Below are 21,237 nucleotides of genomic sequence, written 5' to 3'. Positions count from 1 at the left end.
AAGACTTTTGCATAGTACTGTCTTTTCTATCTACTTTAGCTAAAAACACACACACAATGTATAATTGTATATACACACTACTGTGAGACAATAATAATCATACACAAAGGGATAATGGCTTATAGCAGACTTAATGATTTTATAATATTTCAGATAATGAAATTAAATGTTTATCATCAACTATCCAATTAGTATTTATATTGTAACGTTTGGCCACTTTAAATCATTGAAGAGAGAGAGAGAGCGAGAGAGAGAGAGCGAGAGTCAAGTCAAGTCAGTCAAGAGTTTTAATTGTCACGGCATACAAGTATACAATGAAATGCGGGTGGTCTTGCCCGCAACGATGTGCAATACAGTGGTACAACATATAATAGAATCCAATAAAAAAACAACGTTGTGCAATAAACAGGTAACAGGTAACATGGTGTGACATCTCGGTATCTGTACATAGTTATTTACAGAGCATATAGGACATGCTAGGTAGCTTTGGTAGTGCAATACACTGTTCCTGTTATTCTAATTTAAAGTGGCCTTTCCTTTTGGCCATAAGTGTGCGGCATGAGTGTGTGCCCGCTCATGTTAAAGTGTTAAGTGGCTGCTAGTGTGTGAGCGTGCACAGCGTGCGTGTCGTGTGTGTTCATGTGTGCTTGTGTGTGGATAGTTCAGTGTTCTGTGGCACTCAATGTTCATTGTTCAGGGCTCTGATGGCCTGGGGGAAGAAGCTGAGCCTAAGCCGCTCTGTCCTAGTAGCTGGGGTTCACAGGCCCCCCACCTCAGCAGCTGGAACAGGCTGTTATTGGGGTGGTGAGAGAGAGCGAGAGAGAGAGAGAGAGCGAGAGAGGGAGAGAGAGGGAGAGAGAGAGAGAGAGAGACCCTCCCCGTCTGAGTTGCCGTCTGAGTTGCCGTCGACAGTTGATGATGTTATACACTAGACTAGGATGTCAACAACACACAGAGCCTGCCTGGATGCCCGATGCATGAAGCGATATAATTAAGAAACGAATAGCCAATAAATGTGAAGTTATCTTTGAACCCCTGTTGTCAAGCATCTTCAATATACCCCCCCCCCCCTCCTCACTAATGGAACTGGTGTTGCAGAGTCACGTTAGTTAGTTAGTTAGACACTGTAGTTTAGCGTTAGCTGAACGGCTTACTAGCGTTAGCCATGTTCAATTCTATTCATGTCTCCTCCTCGACTTCCACTGTTTGTTGATAACTGTGACGCGGCTCTCGCCTTATGTAGTAGCGAAGCAATAGTATCTGCTGTGTGTGCAGTCACAGTGCACTGCTGACAGAAGTGGATGAGAGGAAATTATATGAATGCATCGGTTTTGACCGATGCAAAGACGCTACAACAAGATGCATCGCGAGTTCAGCCTGAAATTTTGCCGATGCTGACTTATTCCACCGGTGCACTCGCATCGTGAACGTTTATGCCGGCGCACCGATGCAAATCGATGAATCGTCACATCACTAGTGTGTGGGGGGGCCTCCTCAAGAATCTGGCCCAGGGGCCTCTGAAGTCTTAATCTGGCCTTGGATGTCACCCATGAAAGGATCAAGTTTACATGCTGTAGTCCTAAACCTTCACAAAGAGATGTTGCCATATCATAGGGCTGGGCAATATGGAAAAAAATCATATCGCGATAACGATATGATAATGTTATCATATTTCTCGATATCGATAATTATCGAATTGTTATAAGTATAATTTTTTATTTTTTTTGTTTTTTAACAACAGATGTATGTTTATTTTGCAGCAATTCTTTGTCATTGACGCCATCTTTAGTGTTACATCCCCTCACACTCCAGTGCTCAGGCTGCAGCTGGTTTAAAAGCGAAAGTAAACCGGCTTCTCTGCTGGCTGTGGCTCCAGGGGAGTTGAACAGTTCTGGCTCTGCTAGTTTATTTTCTATCTTTTGGCGCTTTTTTGGTGGACAAACCACCGCACATGTGCACCATGACTCGTGACTGGAGACTAGCTCTGCTAGCACACATAGCCTACTGTGTACAGACGGTTTCAAACTGTATTTTAAATTAGAAATTAAACAAAATAAATGGACAAGAGAAAAATAAATCTCAATTTGGTCAGTATTGTCATTTGGACAAGCAAAGCCATTACTTTAAGTTTCAGGCAAAAAAGACAAGTCTGTCCACTGTCTCTGGTTTTAAAACTGCCCTGTTGCAGGTCAAAAAAATATTAAAATATATCGCGATATTTATCGTTATCGTTATATCGCCCAGCCCTACCATATCATTCGTTTTACTACAGAGTAACATTACCATATCATTCGTTTTACTACAGACTCAGAGTAACGTTACCATATCGTTGGTTTTACTACAGAGTGACGTTACCGTATCATTAGTTTTACTACAGAGTAACGTTACCATATCGTTGGTTTTACTACAGAGTGACATTACGTATCATTAGTTTTACTACAGAGTAACGTTACCATATCATTAGTTTTACTACAGAGTGACGTTACCGTATCATTAGTTTTACTACAGAGTAACGTTACCATATCATTAGTTTTACTAGAGAGTGACGTTACCGTATCATTAGTTTTACTACAGAGTGACATTACCATATGGTTGGTTTTACTACAGAGTGATGTTACCGTATCATTTGTTTTACTACAGAGTAACATTACTAGGGCTGTCTTAAATGCTTCGAAGCTTCGAACGTTCGATTCGATGGCACAAGCTTCGAACATAAAAAAAAAAATCGAAGTTCAAAAAAATTCAAAAAAAAATCAATATATTTTTTTTTTACTTCGATTTGTGTGTGTGTGTGTGTGTGTGTGAACTACCCATCCCAGTTAGGACAGCCGAATCCCGTCCAATCTTTCGCCGTCGACTAAAGACTCACTTCTTCAACCATTATCTGAAATGATAAAAAAAGAAGAAAAAAAAATCTAACCGTGACTAACCTTACTGTCATGCACTTGTCCTAATAAACTAACCTACACTGTAACACGCAACACTTTGATGAACATTGTTACTCAGCTGATAGAGTTGTACCCTTCTTGCTGTCTTGTCGTACAGAACTTGTAAGTCGCTTTGGATAAAAGCGTCAGCTAAATGACTAAATGTGTGTGTGTGTGTGTGTAGGTGTGTGTGTGTAGGTGTGTGTGTGTGTGTGTGTGTGCGCGCACCTTGTAGAATTCCACACATAAGAAAGAAAGATACTGGGATGAATAAACAAAATAGGAAATAAAATGTAGAAATGCATGCAATACATAAATAAATATGAATCTCCATATATGAAATATAACATTTAGATAAGGTGCTACTGAGATGTTTTGGTGAGTTCTTTGTTTTTTTGTGGAAGTTGCCCTTCTTAAAAATGCATGAACATTCACTGATAATTGGTCTGTAGTGGAGTCTACAAGGTCTACATTGCCGGACCATGTAGAATCCGGACCTTGTAGACTGACATAATTCTGTGCATAGTTTAGTCTACACAGGCCATATTTCAAATAATCAAAATCTTACTTCATTCATCTTAAACATTCTTGATTTGGGGGATTGGTAGTTCCCATGAAATCTGAAGTTGTTCAAACGACAACAGCGATCCACCTTGAATTAAATCACACAGCCGAGTGAAACCTTGTTGGATGCGTCAGTCACGAAAGGGGCGACTTAATTAATTAATCCAACCCACTTTATTTATAGAGCACATTTAAAAACAACAACGTTTACGAAAGTGCTGTACAAGTCCCACAACATAAGATAAAAAAAAAAATATATATATATATTAAAAAAAAAAAAAAAATTATTTTTTCCCGAAGCTTCGAATTAAAATCGAAGCTCGGCCCCGAAGCTTCGATTGCCAAAAAAAGCTTCGAAGGTCAGCCCTAAACATTACCATATCATTAGTTTTACTACAGAGTAACGTTACCATATCATTAGTTTTACTACAGAGTAACATTACCATATCATTAGTTTTACTACAGAGTAACGTTACCATATCATTAGTTTTACTACAGAGTGACGTTACCGTATCATTAGTTTTACTACAGAGTGACGTTACCGTATCATTAGTTTTACTACAGAGTAACGTTACCATATCATTAGTTTTACTACAGAGTAACGTTACCATATCATTCGTTTTACTACAGAGTAACATTACCATATCATTAGTTTTACTACAGAGTAACGTTACCATATCATTAGTTTTACTACAGAGTGACGTTACCGTATCATTAGTTTTACTACAGAGTAACGTTACCATATCATTGGTTTTACTAGAGAAACATTACCATATCATTAGTTTTACTAGAGAGTAACATTGCCATATCATTAGTTTTACTACAGAATAATGTTATCATATGATTTGTTTTTCTCAACGGTATAGATTTAGACCACAAGTTTTACTTGACAGTAACCTTGGTTTCTGACATGTTATACATCATATCGATTTCTTACATGTTATAGGCCTATATCATATTGATATTCGACATGTTACACATGGATTTCTGACATGTTACACATATATTTCCGACATGTTACACATGGATTTCTGACACGTTACCTATTGCTATCCGACGTTGTACACATCATATTGATATCATACCGGTATCGGTGTGTCCCTAGTCATGACTTGTTTGCACGGATGGAAGGCTGACTACTGTGACTGTGTTATTGACTCTTCTGTGTGTGCGTTTGCAAGGACATGGAGCGGCTTGCAGAGTGGCTGGGATGCATTGAGGAAGTGAGGAAGCGTGGGAAGCGTTTTTACATGTCACTATTAAACAGGTCACTCAGAGAGAGAGAGAGCGGATTCCCCTGTGGAAATGTAGCGGGGAGAAAAAGATAGAGCAAGGGTAAATCTGGGCAGGGCTGTGTGCTGGGCTTGGTGGGTGTGTGAGAGAGAGTGCAATGGACAGAATGCTTTATAAAGGTGCTGAGTCACAGCCCTTCTCTTCTCTATTTCCCTTCTTTTTTTTCTTCTATCTTTCTCTTCTCTTTTCCTTTCCATCTTTCTCTTCTTTATTTCCCTTCTATCTTTCTCTTCTCTTCTGTCTCCTGGCTGGTTTCCTCTCTGTATTGTTTGTTCTCTCTCCAAGCGTTTCTCTTTCCTCTTGTAATGGGAAATATTAAAGGACTAAATGATGAGCCGTTTACAAATCATTCTGAGTCATTATTAATAATAATAGGAAAGTTTATTTCACCGTGGCCACAAATGAAAGGACAGTTTATAGTCGGAGACAATATGTTAACACATTAGCGTCTGGCCATAGACTGACCAAGAGTTCTGTTCAGACATATGTTAAATACACGTAACATAATATCAGATATGATGATGAAGGTAAACAAAAATGGTTCTCAGTCACTGGAAGCAACAACAAAGAAGTTATGGCTGGGGAGATGTTGGAGTCTTCTTAAAGAGACATACACACATTAACCAGTCAAGCTGGTCACACTGAAAGTCACGCTGTATAACATGATATCTCAACACAGATCTATAAGGACATGATAATATATTCCACGACAACTCCCCCGTCTGATAATTAATCACAATCATTATCACTTCATAAAGACAACAAAAAATATTATCATCCTTAAACCAAAAAGAACACAAATTATAATAACTCAGCAAAAACTATTTTTATTATCTAAAAACAAAAGGTCCTCTGGATTGACCCTGTGTCACGTGCAGAAGTGAAGTTGCAGCCAACCATCATTAGTGTCTCCTTGCAAATGTCCAGACGGTGGTCGAAGGACTCAATAGTACAGTGTCCAGTCTCTGGTTTTGTCAAGGCCGGAGCAGCTGCACCATATTTCTCTAACCACCAAGCTGAAAAATAGAATCACAAAAAAACCAGGGCCCTCATTCATCAACGTGACGTAGAATATGTTCTATTTCCACACGTAAGCACATAATGTAGAATCAGTGCACGCACACAAAAATCGGGATTCACCACACGTGCGTACGCAGGTTCTACGCACACCTGTCATGATGAATATGACTTTGATCCTACGTTTGAGCTCGTGCACTGTTTTAAGTATTTGCATACCAGAACCGCCCCGATTAACCATATACGGTAATGGAATACCCCCATGAAATGTGGAAAAATGGACTAAGCCGAGGGAAGCGTGTCATGAGACAGGCTGACAGACGTGTACACTTACGGTGATGTCGGATATGATATCTATTAACCATTGCTGCCTGGGCAGCGCAAACACTAATAAAGACCGCGCTGGAATATGACTGCCTTTTCCCGTGTTGTTTGATTAATACCCAGGGATTAAAGTTCTCCTCAATTTTATTCCAAATCGCGATGGATCTTCCGTCAATTTTCTACCTGCTGCATATGATTTCTAGAGGCATACTACAATCTATTTTGATGTCAGTATTGGGTAGCCTATATAAACAATAATACGAGAGCATATACAAGAACAATGAATCTCACTGCATGTATGATGTAGCCTGCCTTTCAATACATGAACTTGAATTCCATCATGTTTGTGTGCGGGACTCACAAGGCTGTTGTCACAATGGGTGGTACCGGTACAGTAATAACAGTCCACACAATATCACGATGGTCCATGCCATAGCCTATGTTCTATTAGGACATGATCTGTGACGACAAATGTTCTAGAATGTTTGATTAAGATATCATACTCTGACAGCATGCCTATGATCAACAAAAACGCGAACTTGAATCCCATCATATACATAGTCTGTCCACTATCTGGTGTCATTGCAATGCGTTTTCTATTCTTTCTTATACAGTAAAAAGGGGGAAGAACACTATATCGTGGGTGTTCATATGACTTGTATTCTGCTTACAGCTTCGAAATTCCACTTGTTTCGTTTAACGTAAAGCCTTTAAAATATAATCAAAACGTTCCCGTGTTTCTGCGGTCTGTGCGCAAAATAATAACGAGTTGAGATACGCGGAGCGCAGTCGGTCAGTAGCCTACACCCCGTATATTCCGATAACGCTATATAAACCATGCTGCATTCATTCTGAGAGAAAGATCTATTATTCCAAATGCTATTTATAGGGTTTTGACCATAATTACACTACTGTTGCTATTTTACAATGAACTATAGTGAATTACGGTTCATACAGAACATGCCAGTGTTGAAACTAATGCACAGAAGCTCATTTCCTTGTTGTAATAATATATTCTACCACTGGGCGTCAGCTAAGTGTGCTCCGAGCTGTGCGTAGACATAAGCACTAAGTCAAGTTCAAGTTGAAATTGATGAATCCCACTCTTTGCTTAGAAATGATCGTACGCACAGGTTAAGCACAAATCTGTGCGTAAGACACGTTGATGAATGAGGGCCCAGGAGAGTATCTCACCAAAAAGAGCATTTCCCATACAAACTTATTCAAAACAAACAATTCCCATAAAACTCTTTCAGTAGCGAAGAACAGATGACAGCAAGAAACAAAAACAAAATTTGCAGACTCTTCACAAAGAATGAAATATAATCTCAGGGAAGTCACACATAACCCAAGTTTACCATTGCAATGTACAGCACATTCAAAAACATCTTCATTCTGAACCAAGTTCAGTACATTATTACCTAATATCTCTTTTAGATGATACCGTAATATCTGTATGTGTTTGGCTCAAACTTGCCTCATTTATCATCTGTGAAGAATCGCGGAACGGTCTCTCCTCCTTCCTCTGCCCGCAGTCTAAACAACCCCCTCTGCAGTCCATGGCTCTGATGCAAGGAGCGGCCCGGTGAATGGCCTAGACCGGCTGGCTTAGATCTTTGTCATCAGCTGATGCTCAATGAGTCTGGTCGAAAGCCTGTTGGAAGCTGTCTCTTAGATCTCTATCTCTGGACCACCGATACTATCAGGCTGGGGTCAGCTGTCGGTTGATGTTCTTAGCGTCCCATCAGCTGGGTGTATGCGTTCACCAGCCGATAGGCCTAGTTCTGCAGCAGACTGGGACAGCTCACTTTCTCAGTAATCAGTTCAGTAGAATAGCTGGGCCAGCACTTGTCTCCCCGTGCTAGAGCAGTGGGCCTCAGCTTCCTCTCTCAGTGGTCAGCTGGGCCAGCACATGCCCCCTGGTTCGAACCGCGGGCCTCAGCCTCCTTTCTCAGTGGTCAGCTGTCAGCAGTGTCCTAGCTGCGTCCCATAGCGGAGTGTCCTCTCCTCGGGTAGTGGCGGGCATTTGGACCGGCACAGGAGACTGAAGAGAGACACGCCCAGCGAGAACTCACAAAAGAAAGATAGAGAGAAAGAAATAAAAATAAAAAAACTGTCCGGTATCATTTTACACCCTAACATAGTAAAAAGGTGTCCACTCAGGTTTGAAGTTTAGGACATTCTATACTATACCCTCAACTCAGCTCCAATGAGCAGGGCAGTTTCCTAAGTCATGACAACAAAAACAAATGTCCCTTAGAGTCTCATTGGCCAAAAAACAAACTATATATATATATATAATATTGAAGCCCACACCCCACCCCTCTCATACATCTGGGACGTACCAATATTTGAGAAAACTACAGAAAAACCACCAAAAACAATCTCTTAATATACCCAAAACAAATAGCTCTGCATTTATGAGAGTTGGTTGTTAGTTGTCACAGACAAAACACGCTCCCTGTAGTCCATGCTAGAGAATTTATGCCAGTAAGCTGGTTTATCACAAAATGGAGTAACGGAATATTACACTAGAAATGTAATGGTAGGCATGTCTAAGAACATATCTTCCCATATTATGTAATATAACTGTTTGATTATGACACATTCTCAGTGACTCGATGTGGCCTGACAGTGGGTAATGTACAAGTTAACATCTTTTGCTGTTAACGACCTCTGTGTATGGTATCAGTAAAAACATTTATAAAAAAAAAAAAAAAAACATGACAGTCTTCCCTCCTGTTCTACCCCTCCAACCCAAAAACAACTCCCGCAGGCCAAACCTACCCCTCTGGGTGCAGTTCTAATTTTACTGTTCCCAGAAGAATATTTTCTGAAGCTGGACGAAGGTCATTCCATTACAAAGCTCCATCTGACATTTACTTCTGACTTTGAGATGGGTCATTGTACTATATACTTGACCTCTTTGTTTAAAATAAGTTGGTGAATGGGGGTGTGGGTGGGAGAGGATGAGCAAGCTACAGTAACTATCGTGTACTTGTGTGTATTGTATCGTGTACTTGTACTGTACGTAATGTTTTACGTTTGTTCATAGGACCCCCTCTATAATGAGATGCTGCATCTCAAGGGGCTATCCTTCCAATAAATTCTGACCAAATCATAAGCATCTTTATCAAACCAAAACATCATTTTGAGGCCTCGTACAGCTCTGTTTGTAATGTTTTTCTGTGTCCATGTGAGCTTTGAAATCCCCAGCCCCTTATTAGATACAGGAACATATGGTCAAGCTTTGCACACGTTGCACTCCACCTCCAATTAGTCTCGACCGGGACGGTAAATTGGGAATTTTCTCTGCTGCTTCATCTGTAGTAATGTACATTTCATAATTAAACCTTTTTGATTAACTGTACCTCATCTCTCTGTGCAATTCTTATTTAACCCATTGTATAACTAAACTCCATTTAATTAACCTGTATCTCAATATTCTAGGTGGTAGTAGAGACTCACTCTGTCATCTTCCTGATAAAACTCCCCTTCACTACCCCCCCTCCACTAGAGGGTAGTAGAGACCTATCTTCAAACATTTGCCTGCCTTATCCCACTGTCCCCCCTAGATGGTGGCAAACTCGGTCTAGAGTATTTTAGCTGACGTCACTCTCTGACTCTTATCTGTTGTTATCTCCTCGTGGCTCACGGCCATCTTGTCTCATCCTCCTCGTGGAGCTCACGGCCATCTTGTCTCGGTGCAAATGGCTACTCTCTCCAACAAACGGCCGCTGCCCTTCCTTCCAAGGCCTAAAAACACAGCTGTTTTCCTCCTATAATGACGACAGTCCCGCCATAACAATTTTTCGATCTGGTTCAAGCGTTCCCCCCTCTGCTGGTCTCGCCTTTATGGCTCCTTCTGCCCTATTTTGCTTTCTTTCGTCATCTATGACTGTTTTGGTTCCCTTTCAGATAACACCTTCGTTTTTCAAAACACCCTGGCTCTCTGCTCATATTATTACAGCTGGCTTCTCTGTCGCTACTTATTTACTGTGTCTCATCTCGCCATAGCAACGACCGGCCCCTTCTGGTTGTCATGTGCTGCTGCCATGACAACAGCCTTAACCTTTACCCACATTAAAACGCAGTTTCTACTGTCCAACCCCTCTGCGCGCTGCTGTCTCTGCCTAGCTTATCTCGTTGATGTGCTGTGAAATTCAAAACATTCACCCTGCTCGGTCAGTGTGCTGCAAAACATTTCATTACTGTCAAAACATCCATCGCGCTTTGTCTCTGTCTCCTGCCACGTTATCTTTGCTGTGTCTTAGATCGGAATTCAAAACATTCTGCTCTGCTAACGCGGCCTGTGCCTGTGAAACCGCTGGTTCACCACCGTCTATATCATCCCGTGATGATAATGGTATTACCCTCTTAAAGCTTGTCTCTATATATCAGTTTATAAACCAAATATACATTGAAAAAACACCATTCTCTCTCATTCGTTAGCCTCCTGACCAGATAAGGTGTGGTGCAGTCCCCTTTCTATTGCAGGGCTGTACGCTAAGCTTTTTCACTAGGGGCACACTTGCCCCTAAATGAGAAATTTAGGGGCAAAAAATATTTTTTAGGGGCAAATTTTTAAATAACAATTTTACCATTATTTATATCGATTGTTTTTGATTAAAAAAAAATTATATAATTATTATTTTGAATAAAATATATATATTATATAATCATACTTGTAGTTGTATTATCTGCGAGACATCGCCACCTCGCTGTCTGCAAACAGCTCCACTGTCTGTTTGTATACTCGAGTGGCCAGCTCCAGCAAGGATTCTCCGGGGGTGCAGCTGGACCCTAAACGCTACATTCAGAATCAGCATGCAAAAGAATTCTCCGGCGCTGCACCTGGACCCTAGTCAGCAGCCCTCACTCATGCGATGTAAACCAGGGACTCGAATACGCATGTTGTTGTTGTAGGTAGCTTGCAGGACGCTTGTAGGACATTGATGCCAGGAGCTTTCTGTAGCTACTGCTGGATGGCGTTGGGACAACGCCTCAGTGAACTATTTAGTTTACTGCGACATTTCGTAGTGACTAGTTACCTAGCCAACCGAGGTATTATGCACTGGACTATTGCTGATGGATTTGTTGATGTCGGGAGCTATCCGTAGCTAGCCGGCTGGATAACGTTACACAATGCCTCAAAGTCATGTATTAAACTAAGTGAATAGTTGACTGGGTCATTTTGTAACGGTAGCTAACGTTATCTCACGAAGGTCCCACACTGACTAGACTAACGTCACGGTGAGGCAATAGCCTCTGTTTACATGCAACAGGTGGGGAGGGGGTAGCAGCAGCAGCAGTGCGCGGTGCGCGCTTCATGTGTGCTGAGACAGCGAGTGAGAACTCCGCTAAAGAATTGGTCATGATTTTCGGTTTTCACATGACTATTTGATTGCCCGTCACACGGCGCTCAGACGTCTCAGTGGGAGGCGCCAAACGTAAAAACAGAGCGCAAATGGCGGGTGGCGCTCTCTAGTTTCGGTCCCTGAGTCTACTAGACTTACTGGAGCATTTGTTGATAGCTATCAGTAGCTAGCCGGCTGGCAGGCTCACCGAGGTCCCAGTGTCCCACTAGAGACTAGTGTTTACAACAGCCACGGGTGCGAGAGGGCTGGAGGAGGAGCAGACGCCGCAGCTCTCTCCGTGTGTCTGAGTTCAGTTCAGTTCGGCTCACTATAGGAGGTCGAACGCGACGAAAATATGAAGCAATACTAACTTTACTTTTCTTCATAGCTAAATCAGACAGTCAGCCAGTCTATCAGAGTGAGTGCTCAGTCGATTGTTCCCGCTGATCATACCTGCTGAGTGCTCACTGCTCAGCTCGCGTGAGTGGCGTCATCATACGCCTTGGATAATTTAGGAGTGAAATGCGAATCCAAGGCTTGAAAGCACTACTCGCAAGCCCGCCCCCAGATAATATTTACCAATCGCAACGGCCAATTAAAGGGGCAATTCGCGATGATATCATCGCAGTGTACAGGCCTGTATTGAAGAATAATGCTAGTTCTTCACATTTTGATGCAGATGACTATATGACAGTCTTCTGGGTGCAGTTCCCTTTCTTACAATGAAAAAGAGTTGGGGCCTCATGGACAAAGTTACATGTCTGGCTATTAGACCACTATTCTTCCACCGCTCAAATGGTCATTCCCCCTATATATATATATATATATATATATATATATATATATATATATATATATATATATATATATATATATATATATCTTATCTCTCTACCTTATATATTCATATATAAATCATCAATAAGGTTTTCAACCTATCTCTTCTTTCTGTAAATTATTATCAGGATTATTATCAAAGGGCCAATACAGGAAATAGAGTAGCCACCTTCCATGATTTTTCCAACTTCTTTTAAACACGCCATAGTACAGCCGCTAATTCTGGTGATGGCTACCTCATATTAATTCTGGTGATAGTTACCTCATATTAATTCCGGGGATAATTATCACCATAATGATGCTGGTACTGGTAATCATACTGCTTAGTATAAGTACATGGGGTTCCTGTTAAATATACTGCTTAGTATAAGTACATGGAGTTACTATTAAATATACGGCAAACTGTATTTTAGGACCCTTTCTCGCTTCTTTTCAATCCCCCTCTGAACTGAACAACTACATGATGCCTCTCATGTATGAGTTCTCCTGTGTTTCTTCAGACTTCCATTCTGACTGAACCCTTTACCACAAACTGAACAACTAGATGTTCTCTCCCCTGTATGAGTTCTTGTGTGTGCCTTCAGATTTCCACGTATGATTCATCTTTCACATCTCTAAGGATACCAACTGAAATTAGCTTCTGAGAACCAGGGGTGCGTTACCATACTTAAGTACTGTTTTGGGGGATTGTACTTTGATTAAACACCTGCTATCAGAAGAATGGACAGTCAGATCCTCATTATGCTGTGGTTAATATTGTGATATTATTCAGGGTAATCTAGTATTCTGCCTTTAATATTGTGATAGACCCTGCCCAAAACACCAGCTGATGACTAATCGGCTCACCTCTTCAACTAACACACCTGGTGCAATGTATAGCCAAAATGAACCCTTGGCCCATGATGGAATGAGTTTGAGACCCCTGGTCTATCCCTTTAGTTTTCCCTTCTGTCTAGATATTAGAGGGTGCATTACTAATATTTTGAGTACTTGCTGATACAGAGTGTCACTATGAATTTGAGACCCCTGGTCCATCCCTTTAAAAAAACAATGTACTTTTACTTTTCAGTACTTAAGTACACTTAAAAGTAGGACTTTTTGCCTTTTACTCACGTGTGTGTGTTTTTTTTCCCAGCTACCTTGTGCCCACTTATACACCTGCATACCACTGTATGATAGCACGCACAATAACGTCTGTACACACCCACACATAATTCTCCCTTACATATCTGTAGATACTATATCTATACCTGTACATATCCTTTACCTACTCTTACTAAATGTAGAGGAGCTTGTTGCACTATTTAACTCCACTTGCACCAGCATCCTAGACTCTATTGCCCCATTGAGGAGCAAACACCCTAGGGCTCCTTCAGAACCATGGATAAATAATGTTATCCGTGTGCTCAGACGCTCTTGTAGGCGCGCTGAGAGAAAGTGGAAGAAGGATAAGTCACATGTCTCGTTTGGGATTCTAAAAGACTGTAAATTGGAGTATCAGAGAGCCATGAAGGCTGCTAAAACTGAGTATATCTCCAACCTTATTTCCAAGAATATTAGCAAACCCAGGGTTCTATTTAAAGGATAACTCCACTATTTTGGGAAATTAGCTTATTTAACATCTTCCCTGGAGTTAGACAAGAAGATGCATACCTTTTTTGTCTCTGTGCGTGCATTTTAGCTTTGGGAATAGATGCTCCGTTAGCATAGCTTAGCTTCATCACTGGAAGTGAGGCAGGACAGTAGCCTTACAGTGCCTTACAGTGTATTGCAAGGTCTGACATTGACCAAACTTGATATGCATGACCTTGGTGGGCTCTAGGTCAACTCCTGAAAAGGGGGTCAATGTCAGACCTTGCAATCAAAAGTTAGGGGCGCACTGAAATTATGGCAAGGGTTATTAGCCCCCTAACTTTTGATTGCAAAGTCTGACATTGACCCCCTTTTCAGGAGTTGACCTAGAGCCCACCAAGGTCATGCATATCAAGTTTGGTCAATGTCAGACCTTGCAATACACTGTAAGGCACTGTAAGGCTACTGTCCTGCCTCACTTCCAGTGATGAAGCTAAGCTATGCTAACGGAGCATCTATTCCCAAAGCTAAAATGCACGCACAGAGACAAAAAAGGTATGCTGCATCTTGTCTAACTCCAGGGAAGATGTTAAATAAGCTAATTTCCCAAAATAGTGGAGTTATCCTTTAATACTCTTGACTCTCTTTAAACCCTCGTGATACTGCCCCTGTTGTACCATCACTTGCTCTCTGTAATGATTTTTTTTTCTAAATTTCTTTGTTGACAAAATCTCGTCTCTATGAAAGTATGGGATAGACCAGGGGTGGGCAATTATTTTTCCCAGGGGGCCGAATGAGCAACTGAAAATATGTTGGGGGGCCGGGCCAAAATTCCAAACTCAATTATGCATAATATACATTTTATTTCTATATAAAAAGCAGTAAATGGCATTGTTTTGACCCCTGGTAATAGTGTATGTTATTATTTGGCAATTAAAAGGTGAGGTTAGCTTTCAAAAATATCAGTTATTCAAATAGAATTTATTTCCAAAATGATAAACAAAATGTGAAACATTAATAACAAAGGGCATTTTGAGTTTCATATACTATTGAAACAAGGATTTTCTTAGCTTTCTAAATACATCACATCATCTTATAGCAAAAATAAACAAGTCACTGAACTGTGTAAAGAAAAGTGTCCCAGTTTTGTAGCCTTTTTTACTTTACATGCCTATATTAAACATTTAATGTTTTCAGAACTGCAAAAAAAGAAGAAAAAAATATCAAGTGTCCCATTTCACTTGTTATATTTCCACATTTTAGTGTTCTTCAGTTCTTTTTTTTCATTCAGTGTGAGAAATCCAGTCTCTGTTGAGCTTTAACAAGTCCATCAAAGTCAGGTTGCATGTCTGAGGTGGAGATGCGAAGCACAGCTGCCAGATATTCATCAGTGAGAGAGGATCTGTACCTGGACTTGGTAAACGTCATGACTGAGTGTCTGTTCACATATGTAGGTGGATCCAAAGAGAACCAACATCTTCTGAGCATGTCTCCTAAGCGTATATTGTGCGTGTGAACGTTGACATGAAAAAATAAAAGTAAAAGAAAAATAAATAAAAAAAAGATATAATTTTTTTTATATATATTTTTTTATTATCATGTAATCTTTCGCGGGCCGGTCAGAATCATGCCCAGGTCTGGGATAGACTATAGGTTGAGGTAGGCACAAGGCAGTTGTAGGCAGTAGATAGGTATAATCTGAGTATCTAGGCAACAGAGTGGACTTCCATTAAGCCACAGACCCTCATTAACAATGATATGGGATACACACAGCTACAGATATAGTACATATACAGTATGTATATAAACAGGATTATATATATACACTATATCTACAGCCGCACATACATATCCCACACCTAGTCTTATTGCCTATATCACTGGCCAGTATGGCTTACTACCATCGTTTATTACTATATACTTGTATCACGGTACATAATACCGTGATACAAGTAATCGCAGATCGCAGTTAATCGCAGATACGCATTGTATGCATGGTTCGCATGTGTGCCAAATGGTGACCTCGGAGCAGGTCCTAAATTATTATTATTATTATTATAATAATAATAATTATTATTATTATTATTATTATTATAATAATATCCCCATTTACTCACTTGTTACACTGTATATTGTCAATGTACTTTACTGTTACCTTTCACTCTGACACACTGCACAATACCAATACATTTGAATCTAATCTAATGTCATCTTTGGTACCACCAACCTACACACAGTTTTCCCTTCTGTTTGCCTGTCTGTCTCTAGATATTAGAGGGTGCATTACTAATATTTTTAGTACTTGCTGATACAGAGTGCCACTATGAGTTGCCTTCTTTACTTGATATTGACCATTGGCTTTACTTTAGTCAGATTTTAAGACTGTACCCATACTTTCACTCAAGTATAATTTCTGGGTACTTTTTACACCCCAGGTAGGATAGTTCTATGAATTGATCACAGACATGTAGGATAGTTCTATGTATTGATCACAGACATGTAGGATAGTTCTATGTATTGATCACAGACATGTAGGATAGTTCTATGTATTGATCACAGACATGTAGGATAGTTCTATGTATTGATCACAGACACAAGTGTTAATTTATGTAAAGAGAAATGTCCATCGTCACTAATTTCTGGGTACTTTTTTACACCCCTACTAAGAACTCCTACAGAAATATTGATGAGTATTTTGGTGGCTGGTACAATGTGATGATGAGCAAACACAGTCCAGCTTTTTAGTTCAATAACAAGATACTAAAATGATGTAAATTCACCCATGTCAATGTCATCACATACAAACGATGCAGATAAAATAGCTAGAATTGTTTATCCATTTTCATAGCGTGCATGCATGTAAACATGTGTGCGTGTGTCATATACTCTGCCTGCTACATCATGTCCTCCGGTCGATGCCTCCCCACAGTGCCGTCCAGTCAATGCGCTGATGGCTCCGTCCCGCCTTGCAACTCTGCCCTCCCCTGCGCCTTTTCCCCCTCAAACTCCTCTTTATAGGCACAGTCCTTATACCAGTGACCGTCCTGGCCGCATACAAAACAAGCACCAGCAGGTTTGCGCTGCCTCTTTCTCTTTCGTCTCGGGATGCTCTGCCCAACTGAGTCGTCCTTTGCAAGCTGTGAGACAGTTCTCACCAGGGCTAACTGCGATTGTCCGACCGTTTTTATCAGCGACAATTGCGACCGCTCCATCAGCTGTTGAGCATGCAGACTCAGCTCCCCTAATTGCCTGGCCATTTCATCTGCTGCTATTGAGCCAGCCCCGTGCGTGGACGTTGAAACAGGCCAGACCGTTGCGGATGGTGGTAGTGGTATACGAGGCCAATCTCCTCGCTTCGGAGTTGGTGGTCGTCTACGAGGCAGTTGACGTGGCGGGAGGGCCGGTGACACACACGGGAAAGCATCGAGGCCAGAGTCCACTGCAAGCCCCGAACACACCGCCGTGGGCGAAGAGAAAAAGAACAAAGTGTCAGGTTTTTCCCCTCACTCCCCTCTTCTCCCCAGTCCTCAGACAGGCCGCTCCCTGCTCCATTTTTTAACACGCTTCTTTTCTCTCGACAGACAAAAACAAAATCAAATAAAATATGTGGTAAACAAAAAATTGTTTCCTCTAATCACTTGGGGGAAAAAAAGCTCTATAGCAGCGTACACGCACAGACGCCCTTATCTTAGTTTCATCTAGAAACAACTGCAGTTTGACCAGATAAGGTGTTTAGAAACTAAGTCACACAAGAAAAACAACTGTCCTCTCTCTATGGCATTCCTCACGCACGGTCATCCTCCCGCCTCTTTGTGAAAAAATCAATAAAAACAGATCAGTGTCTAAACAGATATTAAACGCTCTTATTTCGGGACTGACCTAAGTAATTTAAAATGTCTCACGCACGGTCATCTTCCCGCCTCCTTGTGAGAGAAAATAAATAAAAACAGATCAGTGCCTAAAAGATATTAAAACCTAGCCCACGCCATAATTTCTGGACTATTTCATGACTATTGCAGTAATTTCCAACATACTCATAGTACACTTTGCACACGCCTATTATTTCGGATACAAATGTAATTCTTGCAGTACTTTCGGAACCTACCTTTAAATCCCAAGTGTTCAGAGGAAAACCGAGAGGGTAACACAGAAAAAGAAAAACAATACCATGTTTTAGTGTTAGTCCCCATCTGGACCCATAAACTCAACAACTCTCCGCCCAAATCAAACTCCTGCACGGATCCACACGGGAAAATCTGCCAGAACTGACAAGACAGTCGGTAGACAGGGGTCCTCTCTCTCCTGTCCTTTTCACGGAGGTTTTGAGGCGAGGGAAAATAGTACTCCCCCGGATTGCTCGTCGACAATGCACCACTCTGTGTCATCCGCTGTCTGGTCAATCTAGACACCCTAATCTAATTGTAACATAACTACTTATAGATTCAAAAACAAAAACGCTTTAAACAGAATGTCAACAGCTCACAGAATGTTCCCCACGCGTTCCCAGGGTTCAAGCCGGAGGTGACAGCCAAACGGACGGCGCAGACTGTCCCCCCCCCCCCCCCCCCCCCCAGTGCGCGGAGGAGGTCGAGACAGGGCAGCGCTTCCCTGGAATCCCAAGATTCACCCTGTCTGCAGAGTTCGTCCCGCGGCCACCTCGACACCCATCGCTTTAAAATCTAATAAAACTAGTTAAAAAAATATCCCATAAACATCACTCGTCGCCATCTGTAATGGGAAATATTAAAGGACTAAACGATGAGCCGTTTACAATCATTCTGAGTCATTATTAATAATAATAGGAACGTTTATTTCACCGTGGCCACAAATGAAAGGACAGGTTATAGTCGGAGACAATATGTTAATACATTAGCATCTGGCCATAGACTGACCAAGAGTTCTGTTCAGACATATGTTAAATACACAGTTGTCAGACGTAACATAATATCAGATATGATGATGAAGGTAAACAAAAATGGTTCTCAGTCACTGGAAGCAACAACAAAGAAGTTATGGCTGGGGAGATGTTAGAGTCTTCTTAAAGAGACATACACACATTAACCAGTCAAGCTGGTCACACTGAAAGTCACGCTGTATAACATGATATCTCAACACAGATCTATAAGGACATGATAATATATTCCACGACACTCTTTAATAGCTTTCCCTTCCCTTCTCATGTCCTCCTCGTCTTCTCTTCTCTTCTCCTCTCCCGTGGACACAGGGACTCCTGACCGCTCCGTGTGTCCGTATCGCTGCACTACTGCTCGTAAACGGGGGGGGGGGGGGGCTCGTTCCCACCATGCTTCACCCCTACGAGCCGGAGGAGGGGACACAGGGCCGTATTGAGTGCCTGATTTACTATCAGCCAATCAATCAATGCCCCTGGCTTTGTTGTGGATCAGGCGCTGACGCTGTTATGACTGCTATTATGCTGAGAGAGCGCCATCCACACACCACTCATCCCGTAGACTCTTGTGTGTGCCGCCTCCCTGTGGCGGATCTTTGGTACTGCAAAAGCACCGGCACATTCTGTTTAGCGCACAGAGTTACTGCTTGGCTTATCAGCTATTTTCAGAGGGGAATCAAATTATTAGGCTTAAACAAATATCTTAAATGCCTCTACCAGACAACTGTGCTTGTCTAGCTAAGTGCTGAGCGAAGTGTGGGGTGGTGTTGTGTGTCTATTCTGAGGTAATGACGGCCAGCTGTCCACTGCACTGCTGCAACATGTGCTTGTAAAGAGCAGAGGATACTCAGGATAGGCCTGTCACTTTCTTGCTGAAGGCCCCATCTGTAATGCAGTACCCCCCCCCTCCCACTACCACCCCACCCCCGTTCAAACACTACCACCCCACTGCTGGCTTTGTTTGTATACTGAATTTGTAGTCGTTTAAAAAAAATTACTTTATTATGTAATATTTTGTCGGAGCCTTTTGATACGACAACTAACAGATGTTAGCAAATGTTTACATTGTGTGTAGGGCTGACCCGAGTGTTGGTAATCAATGTCAAAACTATTCCAAAGCTTAGCATTCTTTTTATTTACATCAGCATATTATAATAATAACAATTCAACATTCATTGTTAGAATCGGTTATTTTTAGGCAACACCATCATGAACTCTCAGAAAACCTGTCTCTCATTCACCAACCACGGTGAAACTCACATGAGAGAAGAACAAAGCTTTGATTATTTGACGGCAATGTACTACTGATGATTCCGAGCCCAAAAATGCAAATGGTAAATGGCGCATTTTATATAGCAGCTTTTATCCAAAGCACTTTAGAATTTTGTTCCTCACATTCTACCCATTCACTCACACATTCACACACCGACGGTGGAGGCGACCATGCAAGGTGCCAACCTGCTCATCGGGAGCAATTAGGGGTTAAGTGTCTCCCTCAAAGACGCTTCGACAATCGATATGCTGCCCGGGAGGAGCGGGAATCGAACCGGGAACCTTCCGATTACCAGATGACCGCTCTACCTGCATGCAAGTTATAGAGTAATTGTAGTGAGCTGTAATTTCTAAAGTGTGTGTGTTCTCTGTGTGTGCAGGTGCCTGGTTAAAGAGCAGCCTGGGCTATGTGCGGAGGGACGGCCAGCAGCTGACGCTGAACTACATCGCTCCTCAGCTGGGCTACTGGGTGGCCGCCATGTCTCCTCTACATTCAGGTGGGCATCACACTGTTTACCTGAGGGTCGGTCCCCCTCGAGCCCTTCATACAATACAACACAGAGAGGAGGTCAGGGTTTGCACAAGGTCTTTGAAGTGCTTAAAGTGCTTGATTTTTGACACAAAAAAAAGTCACGGCCTGGAATTCCTTGAAAACAGCTAATTTTTTTACAAGGTGCTTAAAAAGTCCTTGAAATTCAAATCAACCATTTGCATTGAAAGTTTTGTTCATCCATGATAAAAAAAAATCTGAATCAAGAAATACTTTTTTATAATTTTTTTATTTAAAGTGTAACTAATTGTCGGAAATTGGTTTGTCGGAAATTTCTATACATTTCTATAAAAAACTGCATTTAAAAGTGAATTGTATCCTTTTAAATGCCCTTTTAAAATGAAAAATAGTGCTTAGGAAAGTACTTGAAAGTCCTTGAATTTCATTTTGCAATGTCTGTGGGAACCCTGGGAGGTGAACTGAGACGAGTCTTTCACACATAGCACTAGAGATAGATAGATACTTTATTGATCCCCTTTGGGAAATTGAGGTATCCAATAGTTGACAAATGTTAAAATAGACATAAATGGACACATAGACATTATTGGTTCGTTCACAGTTTTCACATAAGCATATTATCTCAAATCAGACTAGCTTTCCTTTCCTTAAAGCTCT

At 41.4% G+C, this 21,237-nt stretch overlaps 1 protein-coding gene across 1 annotated transcript in view; it reads left to right on the top strand.

The window, feature by feature from the left end:
• fam171a1 (family with sequence similarity 171 member A1) overlaps positions 1-21,237 on the top strand; it is a 109,183-nt gene that overhangs the window by 76,947 nt on the left and 10,999 nt on the right. Inside the window, exon 6 of the mRNA XM_084337024.1 lies at positions 20,453-20,569. Within this exon, the coding sequence (XP_084193150.1) occupies positions 20,453-20,569 (117 nt within the window). The remainder of the gene's footprint in view (positions 1-20,452; positions 20,570-21,237) is intronic.

The sequence above is a fragment of the Notolepis coatsorum genome, assembly GCF_963971535.1.
Source record: "Notolepis coatsorum genome assembly, chromosome: 19".
Lineage (NCBI taxonomy): Eukaryota > Metazoa > Chordata > Actinopteri > Aulopiformes > Paralepididae > Notolepis > Notolepis coatsorum.
Note: the sequence above shows the minus strand (reverse complement) of the source record. Positions and strands in the feature narration are given on the sequence as shown.